This window comes from Rhamphochromis longiceps, linkage group LG11 (assembly GCF_057381845.1).
Source record: "Rhamphochromis longiceps isolate RC_006_pf linkage group LG11, R_longiceps_female_GT1.1, whole genome shotgun sequence".
NCBI classification, from domain to species: domain Eukaryota; kingdom Metazoa; phylum Chordata; class Actinopteri; order Cichliformes; family Cichlidae; genus Rhamphochromis; species Rhamphochromis longiceps.
The window spans coordinates 32,244,285-32,258,506 of NC_140567.1; the positions used below are offsets into that span (position 1 = coordinate 32,244,285).

At 37.8% G+C, this 14,222-nt stretch overlaps 1 protein-coding gene across 1 annotated transcript; it reads left to right on the top strand.

Annotated features, from left to right (window-relative positions):
• The first annotated feature begins 31 nt into the window (after positions 1-31).
• LOC146659587 (cathepsin K-like) lies at positions 32-12,106 on the top strand. Its single transcript, XM_085423682.1, has 8 exons — positions 32-158; positions 1,731-1,854; positions 4,115-4,237; positions 6,611-6,763; positions 9,408-9,626; positions 10,580-10,745; positions 11,059-11,167; positions 11,358-12,106. Exons 2-8 carry the CDS (start codon positions 1,732-1,734, stop codon positions 11,455-11,457), a joined length of 993 nt encoding a protein of 330 aa, XP_085279808.1. The 5' UTR covers positions 32-158; position 1,731; the 3' UTR covers positions 11,458-12,106.
• The last annotated feature ends 2,116 nt before the right edge of the window (positions 12,107-14,222 follow it).

Below are 14,222 nucleotides of genomic sequence, written 5' to 3' on the forward strand. Positions count from 1 at the left end.
CCATGTTAGAAGAAAACTCCTCCCCAGGCCTGGAGCTCCCATTGTACTTCCTCAAAATTCAGCCGATATAAACTCGCCCACTGACCTACTTCAGCAGCAGAGGAAGACCAAGTCAAACTCGGAAGAATTCCCTGAGCTTTTTGACTTTTGGACTTCAGGTAAGTTTGTTTACTGCTGATCTCCTAACACTCCTAACACACAAAATCTTTTTTGCTCTTTTGTGCGTGTTGTAACTTTATTGTTTTAAACTTTAAATCAGTTTGAAAGAACTGCTGCTTTCTGATATTTTAGTATTTAAGTAAAAACAACTCAGCTGAACTGAACTTAGACATGGCTCTTACTTAATTACATGAACTGATTTTCAAGACCTTGAAAGAAATTTTTCCATAAATGTTGGTTCAAATATATGCATAGCTTTTCTGCAGCTAAGAAAGTAATCAGCCTTAAAAAAGATTACAGAACAATTTTGACCCAACTGCACATTAATAGAGTCATTCTTGGAAGAGGGGGGCAGGGAGACGTAACATTTACTGGCAGCCAGTTTGAGTTCTGGAAAGTTTGACATACCAATGCAAAAAAAAAAAAAAAAAAACCACACATCTGGGAATGTGAAAAAAGTCATGAATGCTAATGTTTTATGCAAAATATAAATTTATTTTCAAAACATAAGCTACCACAGGGAGAAGTCTTGTGACTCATACTCAGCATTGTGCACATATGCTGAATTACTGGCATGTATCATGGGATTGCTCTATTTAAAACATAGATTTTCACCCAAAGGTGAAGCCATGCTGTGTATAATCCATGAGTGTAGGAAGCAGGAATCAAAAAGAAAAAGAAAAGAAAACAAAAGGAAATATTGTTTTCTGCTCTTAGTTAAGAGAAACTCCAAGGTCAGCGACCTTTACTGGAAACAAAGCCCACAAATGCAGATTAGAAGCACAATGTATTAAAATACAAGATGGACTCAGAAAGCCCAAGAAACAAAGGCAGAGAAAAAATTTCACACTGCCTGGACTTAAAAAACCCACAGTTAAAATGTTTGAATCACTGATGAGAGCGAGAGTGAAAACATTTTCTCAGTGGAGTTCAGTTGTGTTTGAGACTTCATCCTGTAGCTGTCATTCACGTTTGCTGTCAAACTATATCCAGCATTGTCCGGTCTGACCCTGAAAACGAAAGTGAAATTCGTTGAAAATCATATAAGAATTATCCTGAGAGTTTCCTGTCTCAAACCAAAACATGGAATAGAGGTTTGTTTCCCAAGAAGTGCAACTTAGCATTTTGTTTTTGTCACTGTGGCATGATTGAGATAATGAAACCAACCACATGAGAGTAAACCCCTGCAGAAACACAATGCTCTCACTGGATTATAGGAAAGCATATATAGATATCGATAGATATATATATTAGCTTTTATCCTTATGACAGTCGAGTGCAGACAGGAAGGTTATAAATGAAGAAGTGACCTGATTCAAACCTAAGCTTCTCCAGCAAGTTCATATGGTAAACTGTTTCTGTTTCTGAATGGGAATTTTGACAGTAACTCCTCTCTTGGACACCCATAAGATAACACTGAGATATTTTATATGCGTACACATACCCTAATTATAATGTTGTGACACTTTTGAAATATGAAAACTCTATTGTAAAAAATAAAACTTTGTTAATAAAAAAAACTTTTGGGTTTGGTATAAATAAAAACATGAAGGTGTTTTTTGTTCTTTTAGGATGTTGCCACTTGTGTGTGTGCTGTTGCTGGCTACCTCTGCGCTGGGCCGTTTTGATGAATACTCTTTGGATGCCCAGTGGGAAGAGTGGAAGAGCACACATAGGAAAGAATACAATGGCTTGGTGAGTGTGTGTTACTATTGTTTTAGAGTTAAAATAATGATAAAATTAAGAGATATAAATAGCACAAAGAAAACTTAAATATAAGGTAGGAAATATAAAGATTTTGTTTTTAAAAAGCAGATGCTTCTTTTTAAATCTGATTTTCCTGAAAGAGGACTTCTACAAATAAAACACTAAACCTGAAAACAAAACTGAGAGCAGTATTGGTGAAGCCTTTGGTGAATACATTAATTCTAAAATGAAATAATGAAATAAAAAAATATGCACATTATGTGCTTTCCCATCAAATGTGCATATCACAGTTTCAAAACATCATTGGTTTTCCTTATCTGATGCAACTTGCTCCTTGAAAAGGAATAGACATGACTGCACAATGCTATGTTTGACTTAAAAAAAAACCTCATCCAGTCTCAGCAACATGTAGTTATTTATAATTTACATGGTTTAATACATTTGCATACACATGTGGCAAAGACTCATATTTTATTTATACACAGCATGTTCCACATCTTAGCCCAAGACAGGCTTCTGTAAGTCTGCAGGCTAAGCTGCCCTTTTTAAGGAAGCTCCACCAGTTTCAGTTATTTTGGCAGAAACGCTAACAGCAGATCAGGTAAAGCCAGAGAGTCACAGAAGGAAGCATCAGCAACATTAACAGGGAACAAATATGCTTCCCCAGTCACATTTTGTTTTATATGATCGAATCAGTTATGTTTAAACTGTTGATAATTTTACCTCCTTACTTGATGGCAGCACTGGTTGATCTTCTTCTTTGTTTTGGCTGAAAATTAAACAGACAGAAGCTTACCTGAAGCAGGACATGCAATTTTCTGTCAGTCCAACTTTCTCATCCATAACCAGTAGATGTTTGGATCCTCCTTTAAACTTTAAATTTTTGTTTTTTTGTTTAGTATAATTCAACACTTTTCAGTTTAAAAGACTAATTCAACAACTATGGGTATTTAAATCATTATTTAATGATATTATGAAACAAGAGGAGAAAAAAATCCTAGCATATTTTGTAATTTAGTTTTATCATTAGCTTTTTATGTGTCATATCACCAGAGCCAGAAATTTCTAACAGAGGAAAGTCCTCCACTCCTCTTTCTCGGTTTCTCTGCGGCAAAAAAATCCCTATACTCTGTTTCTCTTCCTGGCTGTGAAGAAGGGGTTGTTTGCAGTTTGCTCTTAAACCATAGCGGACTGTGATTTACTCCATGAATGCTCACTGAGCATCTGTTATCCCTCTGCTCTTCACCTCAAGCTAGAGGTCAGCACTCCACAGCTGGGGCATGTGTGTGTGTGTTTATGTCTAGTTTTCATGAGTGTGTATAGTTACATGTGCTTTGATTCATGAACTGAATGTGCGTATATAGTTTTTATAACATGTGTTTCTGTAGTGTGCAGAAAAGACATCTCTCTCTCCCCCTCATGGTGATTTTAATCAGTATTTATGCACAGGAGAGCTTTTCAACCTTCTTTGAATTGGCATCACTGATCTAATATAATCAAAGTCCCCTTACCATATTTACATTTTCCATTACTGGAATGAATATCAAGATGGAAATAATGCTTATAGTTATGCTAATCATTGGTGAGATTACCTAGACTACTAAGTAGAGCATATTTGATTTTCTCAATACCAAACACTTGGCTCTATCTCACTTCCATATTATAATATTACTCTTTCGTGGATGACACATAGTGGTGGAATTTGAATAAAGGCAAACTAATGTTTTAACCCACATATGTATAATCTGTAGGGAAGATTGTTGTGTGAATGTGCACTGGTTTAATTGACCTAATTAATGAAATGGGGCTGTAACACAGACAAGCTTTTTTTTAATCTGCTAATTATAATGCAAATTTGTCCTGTTTGCCTAGATTAGTTTCTTTCAGCTGTCAGGTGTTCGTGCATGAGTGTAGAAACAAGGAAAGCAAACTTTAAGACTGGAAAAAGTGTTTCTTTTATTTTTTATAAAGATTTTTTTATAAGAAAACCATTCACACCAGTTCAAAAGTGAGGCTGCATCATCATCCTAGAAAGTAAAAGTCCTCTTGTTGTTCATATTAGGAGGGTCACCGTTGTTTCTAATAATAATGGAAGCAACGAAATGATAATGACTTCTTTATAACATCTGCTATAATATTTATTTGTGATACTTTTAAAGCTTCTAAAAATGTGGATTCTTTTGTAAGTGTAAGCCAGGGAGCTCTTTTTTAACTTAAGTACAGTGACGTGTACTTTTGTTCCCCTCAGGGTGAGGAGGGGATCCGCAGGGCCATTTGGGAGAAGAATATGCGCATGATTGAGGCTCACAACGAGGAGGCCGCGCTGGGCATTCACTCCTTTGAGATGGGGATGAACCATCTGGGAGACATGGTGAGTTCAATCTTGTCAAATACCAGATAAAACTTTTTATTCCATGAAGTGCATCATAATTACCGTATTTCCCGGACTACAGAGCGCACCTGAATATTAGCCGCACAAGCTAAAAGCAGGGGAAAATCCTGTTTTGTACATACATTAGCCGCACCTGACTAAAAGCCGCAGGTGTTTCAATGTTGACTTATCATATGTAAGAGAATATGCACAAATCGAATTGTCAGGAAAGAGATGGCTGTTTGGAGACACACCACTTTTATTAATATTTTGAAAAACAAGTTATGGGTACATATTTGCATAACCTTTTAGGGTATGTGTACAAGTAGTGGTAATTACAAGTACAAAACATGTACTGTGCTTCATAAATGAGTAACAAATGTAGTACATAACAATAACCTACAGCACACCAGAAAAATAGATTCAGACTACCTTTTAGGCTCAGGTGCAGTGACACGGCTTTAACAAGAAGAAAAGTCAGTCATTCACCACCATCTTTCTCTTCTTCCTGCGCACTAAAACCACCAAAGTCCTCTCCTCCAGTGTCGGAAACGAACAGGCTCAGGGTGGCTTCATCATCCACTCTCAGCTCCTTTCTTTCGTTGTCACTTTCAAAACCAAAGAAATCCTCATTGTCAGTGTCAGAGTCGAACACCTTCTGAAGAGCCTCCTCTCCATCAGGCAGCAGTCCAGCCCTTCGAAATCCGTTGGTGATCGTGGATGTTTTCACACTTTCCCACGCTGTCAGAATCCAGTGGTGGAGTTGGGCATAACTTGCTTTTTGCAAGTTTATCGCCGCTCATCATCCACGCCTCCAGCTGAACGCGTAGTGCTACTTTGAAGTTTGTTTTTCGCGCTACTTCGTACGGCACTACGTTGCCTGGCGGATGGACATGTGACTAACATACCACACTTGAACTCCGATCCTTCCGCCAGGCAACGTAGTGCCGTACAACAGCGGAACAAACAAAACAAATCCGCTCATGGACAATCCATAGAAAAGCCGCACCTGACTAAAAGCCGCAAGGTTCAAAGCTTGTGCAAAAAGTAGCGGCTTATAGCCCGACAATTACGGTAAGGACACTGGTTTAGACTTTGTCTAAAACCTGACAAAAAGAAGAGTCAGTGGACATACCATAGCTCACACTGCTCGTCCCAGAAGCCTGTTTCTGAAAAACCAGACGCTCTTATTGGTTGTGGATCGTCATGCAGTCTGGCACATCTCTGTCCTAATCACGACTCCATGTTCACTTTTTTTACATCTTGTTTTTGACATCCCAGCACATTACATCTCTATAAGACCATCTGTCCCTATTTTTTATACATGTCACTTGCAGTGTGTAACACACCAACATAGATTTGAATATACTAAAGTACAAAATATTTTGTTTCTTCTGGTACATCTTTCATGTATGACGCTAGACACAATCAAATCCACCTTTTTGAGAAACTGGAACAGCAAATATTTTGCTTGTTTGAGTAAGATCTGGGTAATTTTGACAGTAAAAAATAGCTCCTGCATGTCACATTCATGTTTTCTTCAGCAGTTTTGGCTTTTTGCAGCTGCAGTCGGTTTGTCATCTCTGCTTTTTTTATTCACTAATACATGCTGCAGCCCCTTGATGTGAAACTGGGTTTGGTGTCCTTAAATCAGCCGGTGTCAGTGACATGCCAGCATGGGTTGTGACTGATGGTGGCTTTTTTTCATCAACACGGAGAGGCTTTAAAAGGCTGCTCCAGAAATGAAGCACAACATGGCAGGGCTCAAGCTCATTTATTAGTGATAGAACAAGTATGCGCATCTGAATTCTTGACAAATGGCCAATTTCATGTTTATGAAATAACAGGTAGTGGGAAATGAAGGATGCTTTTCCATTTTGATTGAAAGCACTTAAATTAAATAAACGAAATTAACAGATGGCCTGTATTTCTTCCATTAATGATCTTTCTACTTTTAGACTCAGCTGTAATAAAAGCCCCAGGGAATCCAGACAATAACAAAGTGGGGATTTTTTTTATTTTATTTAGCAAAAAGTTCCATTGTGGCAGCCAGTAAAAAGTACAAATGTATCACAAATTTGAATTCCCTTTGACCTCTTTATATCCCTCTCTCCTTTACTCCTTTGCCTGCAGTTTCTTGAAGTCTGCAGTTTGTCATATGCACATTTGAAAATCTTTTTGTATTCCAGCTCCCCCCGGCACTCTGGTTCTTTTTCAAGAACACTTTCTCTCATTCAATTATTCAAAAATCCCATTGCCTGGATGTTATGACCTAGGACCCCGACTACAACTTTGTTCAAATGTTCATTCAGTAACATCCCTACGATGTGAAACACAATTTAAAATACCTTAACTGTGTTTCTGTTCATGCAGACCTCAGAGGAGGTGGTTGAGAAGATGACTGGCCTGCAAATCCCAGTGAACCAGGAGCGCAGTTTCACACTGGCTATGGATGACATGCCCTCCAAAATTCCCAAATCTGTTGACTACCGCAAGAAGGGCATGGTGACTTCAGTTAAGAACCAGGTGAGAACTGAATAATATTTGACTAGTTTCTGTCAGTGTGGATTAATATCATCAGCTGAAATGTTGTTGTTTGGTATCATTAGCTGCATGTGTTGGTTTTCAGAAAGCAGCTCTTTAACTGTCAAAGTGCGGCTTTAACTTCTTTTTTTTTTCACAACCACAATTCACTGACCAAGTGAGCATAAAAAAACATGTGTGGCTGCTGCTTTTAATAAAGAAAGAAATAGGCACTTAACAAAAAAAAAAGCATGAATCAGAAATGTGTGAATAAATAGATTCAGTGCAAGTGTTTTAGAGATAGCATTCAAATGAAATGTGTCAGTCAACACACAATTGATAGCAGCACAAGGGCACAGCTTGTGTAATGGAAACATTTAATGTGATCAAGTACAGTGTAGCATATCGCAACACGGGGCAGACCAAACAGTACAGAGGACAGAGACAATCTGCTCTGTCACAGTTCTTGGAAATCAAATCTGAAACAGCAGGTTTCTTACTGGAGGAAGTTTTTGTAGATTTTAGCAGAGTAATCTACAGTTAGGATTCCTGTGGGCTCTGGCATATGATTGTTTGTCTAAAAGTTTGTGGAGAACTAAGAAAAAGTTCCTAGGGCTATTTTCAGGAAAAGTTTTAAGAGTGAAACTCAAAACCTCTGTGATTTCTGTGGGGAACTGTTACTGTTGAAGGCAGAGGCAAGAATAATGACATCAACTGGGATTTCAGTTACACATTTTATGTTGTGTTCAGTGGCAATATCTGACATTGTTTTACACAAAGTCAAAGTACATGTTTATGAAACCATCTGAAATCAGAAATGAATAGTTTTAAAAAGTTTTATGTAAGTGTAGGTGAACACCTTTATATTCATCTCTAGTATAAATGAAAACATTCAGCAGCCTGTTGCCTTGAAAAAATTGAATGTAATTCACAATTTGTGAAGATTTTTTTTTTTTTACTGTAACCTCGAAAAAAGAAAAAGGATTCAGAAAAATACTTTGCAGCGTTTATTTAAACATTTAAAGACGTAACCAGTCCCACTTAATGCTCAGATCAACACTAAAAGTAACAGGCTGTTCTCATGGTTAATTGACTTGGTAACAAAGGCCTTCATTATTAGATGTAATTGGTCGTTAAGAGCAAATTAAACAACCATTTATGTAAACAACATTCATCTGGTGGAATTGGTGAATATACTTGTAGGAAATGTTTTACAATGTTCAACAGTTTCTTTATTGTGATAACAAATTATGATAGAAATCATTGTTATATGAGTGTCAAAAATAGGTAACTGTGATAGATAATATAAATTAGTAAAACATAAATTTGAGGGCTTGTGTGTTACGTTGTCTCCCCCTGGCGGATGTATTTGAACACACAGCCATAAACAGGATTTTTTTTTTTTTTAGCTCTTGCTTTGGTGCTTGTGGTTCATGAATTATGCAGCAGACTGGTTGCAGTCTCTGCATACTAACAGTTCTGCTGCTTCATCCTGAGCTCCTTTTATGATGACTGAATTCTGTTTCTGATGTTTTCTTCATTTCAGGCAAATTTCTGTTATCGCTGAGCTCAAAGCCACAAACAACATTCAGCGATCTGATTTCAGATTTACAACGTTTTTAATTGGGGCATCTCTAAGCAGCAGACTGACGTGGAGCATTAGAGGTGTGAAGACTCAGATATTTCAAAATGAAGGCCAAAAAAAGAAAATAATAAGCTATTATTTGTTCATCTGAATAGGGAATAAGATTGAAATGGGTCCTTCTACTTCTAGACGCACTTTAAAGCCAAATGTATGTGGACATGTAAGCGTTTCAGAGCTGTAAGCATTAACCTAGTGTTATTACATCATGCACTCCTCCAGGGAGGTTGTTCATAACATGCAGGGAAAGGGATCTGTTCCTTTTCAGGCACAGAAGCATTAGTTACACCCAACACATGTTAACAAGAATAACCTTTTCATTTAAATTCAACATAAACGTTCATCTATATTACAGCAAGTCCCTGTTTCCTGGGTGAAAGCCAAACACGATGGCGGTGTCAGTGATTCATTAGCGCTGGATGTGTCAGTCCAGACCTGTAAAAAAGCCCATTTCTCACCGTGTGTCATTAACACTGTTTCAACATTACTGAACACCACAAACTGCCCAGCAGCTGATTCTATTTACAACCCAAATTCACAGCAGTTACAGAATTTCGATCAGCAAACAGAAATGGCTTTCTTTCATTGTCAATGTGGTCACAGTCTGCCTCCCGGTGGACAGACAGGAGAAGACACAGCATTTGCTGTGATGTTGATTTAATCTGTTTAAATGATTCTCTTTAATATGATAAATATGGTTTAAATATGCTGTTATTCCTTGATGACTGATTATTTTATAGGAAAAAAAAACAGGCTCTCTGCAAATGGTTTGCTTAACAAATAATGCCTATCAGAACAGCTGGGTTTATATTTCCTTACAATGTGCACATTTATTCCTGTTTCCTACCAACTCTGGTCTGGTCTGGGTTTCTTACATTTCTGCTGATTATAGCTTCCATGTCGGCTTAGTTTCCTCTTACTGTTGTCAGCAACAGTCCAGTCACAGTGGTATGTACATATCAAACTAAACCTCTTACTCACCAGTCTTTCTTTGACCCCTGACAGGGCTCCTGTGGCTCCTGCTGGGCCTTTAGCTCTGCCGGGGCCCTTGAGGGGCAGTTGGCCAAGCAGACCGGGCAGCTCGTTGACCTCAGTCCTCAGAACCTGGTGGACTGTGTTACAGAGAACGACGGCTGTGGAGGAGGCTACATGACCAATGCCTTCCAGTATGTGAATGAAAATGGAGGTATTGACTCTGAAGCGGCCTACCCATATGTTGGACAGGTGAGCAACCCACTCTGCCAAACACACAACTAAACTTGAAGTAGCTTATTAATCTGAGCCTTTCACTTCAGTTCGTTTCATGTAGTGAGTGCCACATCCTCTATAAACTAAGCACTTATATTTTAATATCACTGGGTGCTTGAACACATAAAAGCAAGATGGTCCAAAGCAGTCAAGCGGGGGTTTTTAAAGTAATAAACAAGTATAATTTAGTTGGTGTTTGTTGTTTTTTAAATGAGTGATTGCCCCACCTCTTCCAGTACTTAAGATAAGCTCGAAGTTGTTCTGGTAAGGCACTCTTACAAAGAAGCTTTGCACAAAAAGTCTTTTAACCTAGTTGTTATAAATAATACCCAGTAATCAGCTGTTAGCTGCAGATGCATAGATGGTGAAGAGGTTCTCACTTGGCTGTGAGGGTGTCACGTTTGTCCCCTTCACACGCTTCACCAACAACACGCAACGAGGAAGAAAATATTTCATTTTGACAGTAAAGTAGCTGCAAACATCTTACCAGAGGGAGGTGATTCAGCAGAAATGATGAAGTGGAAACTCTCCCACAGAGTGAGCATAGTTTCCTCTTTAGTCATTTGGTAATATGAGAAGGAAGTACATCTGCTCGGTAATGATAAAAATCTGCCGTCTCTCTATTGTTTGGCTAGTTGGAATTGCACCAAACACATCATGTGATATAACATGTGACAGAAGAGTCACAAGGTACTAAAACCTTGCATAGCAAGTATTTTGACTATTGATTTTATACAGCAATTATTAACTTTCTTTTATTGTCGGTTAATCAGTAATAACCATTGGATTAAAATTTGATATTCTACCTAAATATGATTATACTGTGAGGTAAGGACATGAAAAGTAGCATCTTAAATATCAAGAATTGACACTTTTAAAATCGGCAACAAACGCTTTTAGCATTTTCTCCTCCTTTGTCTTGCCTGCAGGATCAGACCTGCCGCTACAATGCATCAGGCATGGCAGCCCAGTGCAAAGGCTACAAGGAGATCCCAGTGGGTAATGAGCGCGCGCTGGCTGTTGCACTCTACAAAGTTGGTCCAGTGTCTGTGGGCATCGATGCACAACAGAGCAGCTTCCAGTTCTACAAGCATGGTCAGTGAACTTCTCATATGTCTGGTCAGATGAAATTATTATCTGCACCTACTTCATATAAGGGAAGGAAAGTGTGTGGAATAAAATCCTAGAATTTAAGGGCCTGTTTAGTCAGGATTTCTTCATTAAATATGAATTAAATAAACTAAACATGGAGTTCACACCTAGTAAAACTAGTAAAACAATTAAACATAACACATCAACAGCTTTCTGGTTATATTCAACATTAAAAAGTGTGCGAGGTACATCGTTTATGCACTGTTCACTAATGCAGCTCACTCTTTTTTTCTCTCTCTCTCTGTTGTGAACCTAGGTGTTTACTACGATCCCAACTGTAACAAAGATGACGTCAATCATGCCGTACTGGCAGTAGGCTATGGAGTGAACACCAAGGGGAAGAAGTACTGGATTGTAAAGAACAGGTGGGACATGTCACTTGTCTGAATGGCATCAGGTGGCTCAAATGTCCACTAAAATTAAGTGTTGGTTGTTTGTTGATTTGTTTTCATGTCATCTGTCAAAATGATAAGCTGAAATGCTGTTTGACTCCTGGCGATATTTCATTTTCTCCATCGTTCCATCTTAACTCTGTCTTTTGGCTTTTCTTCACAGCTGGGGTGAGGAATGGGGCAACAAGGGATACATCCTGATGGCACGTAACCGTGGCAACCTCTGCGGCATCACCAACCTCGCTAGCTACCCCATCTTGTGAAGAGATTAGGGAAAATGAACGGGCTTTGCTTAGACTACTATAAGACGAATATACACTTGGAAATGTTCAGAGTAAATGTTCATTTCAACACATCCGCAACCACTACAGTACAATATGTTTGTTTACAGTCTTTTCTAACAGGAAATGGAATTTGGAGATAACGAACAGGTTCACTGAAAACAGGCATTAAATGTTTCTGAGTCTTGGATTCCAAAAAACACTTTTAAACCATGAGTTATCTCATGCCTGCAGACCTCTGCTGTGCTCTGGTTAATAAAGAAACACATACAGTTTATTGTAACTTCAGAGCATGCTGTTGAATAAACCTAAGCCAGAACACAGGCTTGTTTTATGCTGAAGTCGCAAGTTAAATCTACATATCTACATGGCACAACATACTTTTTCTTTTTACGGTATTTGACTGGTAGTCAGTGATAGTTTCAGTCCCTACTTTTACTTGCTTTCTGTGTGAAAAAAGACAGGAAACATTGCTGTGCAATGGGAGCTACTCCTTTCCTGCTGGTAGTGTGAGTTCCTATAACTATTTTCTCTTGTGATCACAAGGACTTGTCGTTCTGTTCTGCACTTTTCCAATGATTACATTGTAAACAGATGTTTTCTATGAAATTGAATAAAGGGTTCATTTTGACTTTGAATGCCTCATTTGGAATTTTTTTATGTTTTTGTAAAAAACATTTTATGGAATTTTTACAAAAACACAAACAAATATGGGAATAAGTTATGTAAGGATCAGGATATGCACTCAAAAATACTTTCCAATGGTTCTACTCCATGTGGGCACTTAAGTAAGTCAGATGAAAGGATTTAACTGTACAATAATTCAATGATACACCACAACATCATAAACTATAATCATATGATATGCGCAAACTCTGTGTGTTACATTTACAGATTTTCTAAACAGCCTCACATTCCATAAAACTGTAAATGAGTTGCTGTCAGATCATGTTGGATAATACTGGCAGCTTACACTGAAATCATGTCCTTTGCTTCTATCACCCCAACCGGTTGAAGCAGATGGACGCCCCTCCCTGAGCCTGGTTCTGCTGGAGGTTTCTTCCTGTTAAAAGGGAGTTTTTTCCTTCCCACTGTCGCAAACATACTTGCTCATAGGGGGTCATGTGATTGTTGGTTTTTTCTCTGTATGTATTATTGTAGGGTCTACCTTACAATATAAAGCACCTTAAGGCGACTGTTGTTGTGATTTGGCGCTAATATTCTAATAAGAAGATCATTTGTAACCTTCAGTAAAGCTGTTTCTGTGCTGTGATGATCTCTGAAACCTGACTGAAACTCTTCAAATAAGCCATTCCTCTGCAGATGATCTGTTAGCTGTTTGACAACTACTCTTTCAAGAATTTTTGATATGAAAGGAAAGTTGGAGATTGGCCTATAATTAGCTAAGACAGCAGCTGGGTCTAGGGATGGCTTTTTAAGTAAAGGTTTAACTACAGCCAGCTTGAAGGCTTGTGGTACATAGCCGATTATTAGAGATAGGTTGATCATATTTAAGATTGAAGCATTAATTAATGGCAGGAATGGGGTCTAAAAGACACGTTGACGGTTTGGAGGAAGTAATTATTGAAGTTAACTCAGAAAGATCGATTGGAGAAAGAGTTGTAATTACAACACCACTAGGCTGAAGCGTTGATAGAAGGCAGATTGAATCCATTATTTCATGTTGTTTAGATCAAATTCTGACCCAACCATCTGAATGCGGCAGCAGAAACTGCACTGTAAAAAAAATTGTAATATAAAAGTATTTCACTGTGTATTTTACAGTTTTGTACTGTTTTCCAAGAATATCATTAAATTTACATAAATAGACTGCGATTTTACATGTCAAATGTAAAATAACATGACATCACTGTAAATGTAATAAAACATAATTTTCTTGTTTTTCAAATATATTTGTCTGTACATATGCATATTTAGATTGTTAAAATACATTCACAAATGTATCATAATTTCACAAATATTTGTCCGTTATTTGAAAGATTGAACTCTTAAATTCAAATGTAATGCTATGGAAAAATATATAAAATGATTCTTATAAACTTTTTTTGCATCAAATAATGTTATTTAGGGCGATCGTGGCTCAAGAGTTGGCAGTTTGTCTTGTAATCAGAAGGTTGCCGGTTCGAGTCCCAGCTCGGACAGTCTCGGTTGTTGTGTCCTTGAGCAAGACACTTCACCTGCACCTACTGGTGATGGCCAGAGGGGCCGATGGTGCGATATGGCAGCCTCCCTTCTGTCAGTATGTCCCAGGGCAGCTGTGGCTACAACTGTATCTTGCCTCCACCAGTGTGTGAGAGTGAATGGATAGTGAAATTGTAAAGCGCTTTGAGGGTCTCGAAAAGCGCTATATAAATGCAATCCATTATTATTATTATTTAAACCAACTGTTAACAGTATATTTCTGTACATTTAAGTATTATTCATATTGCCGCATCCATTGACCTTGTTTATAGGTAATTTCATTGTTTGATCACGTTAAAATGTTCCTAATTTATGTTTAAAAGCACTTGAAAAAGGCAAAATCCCATATAAAATTAGGGCAACAAACTGCATTGTCATTAATGAAAATAACCGTATTTTTATGAGAAAGTTATTTTCTGTTATTGTATGGTATTATTTTGGCACCCCAGCTGCTGGAATATCACTGTTTTTTTGGATTTTTTTCTTACAGTGTGAGATCCATCACACCGAACAATATTTTTTGTTTGATGATAGTTTTCTCCTGT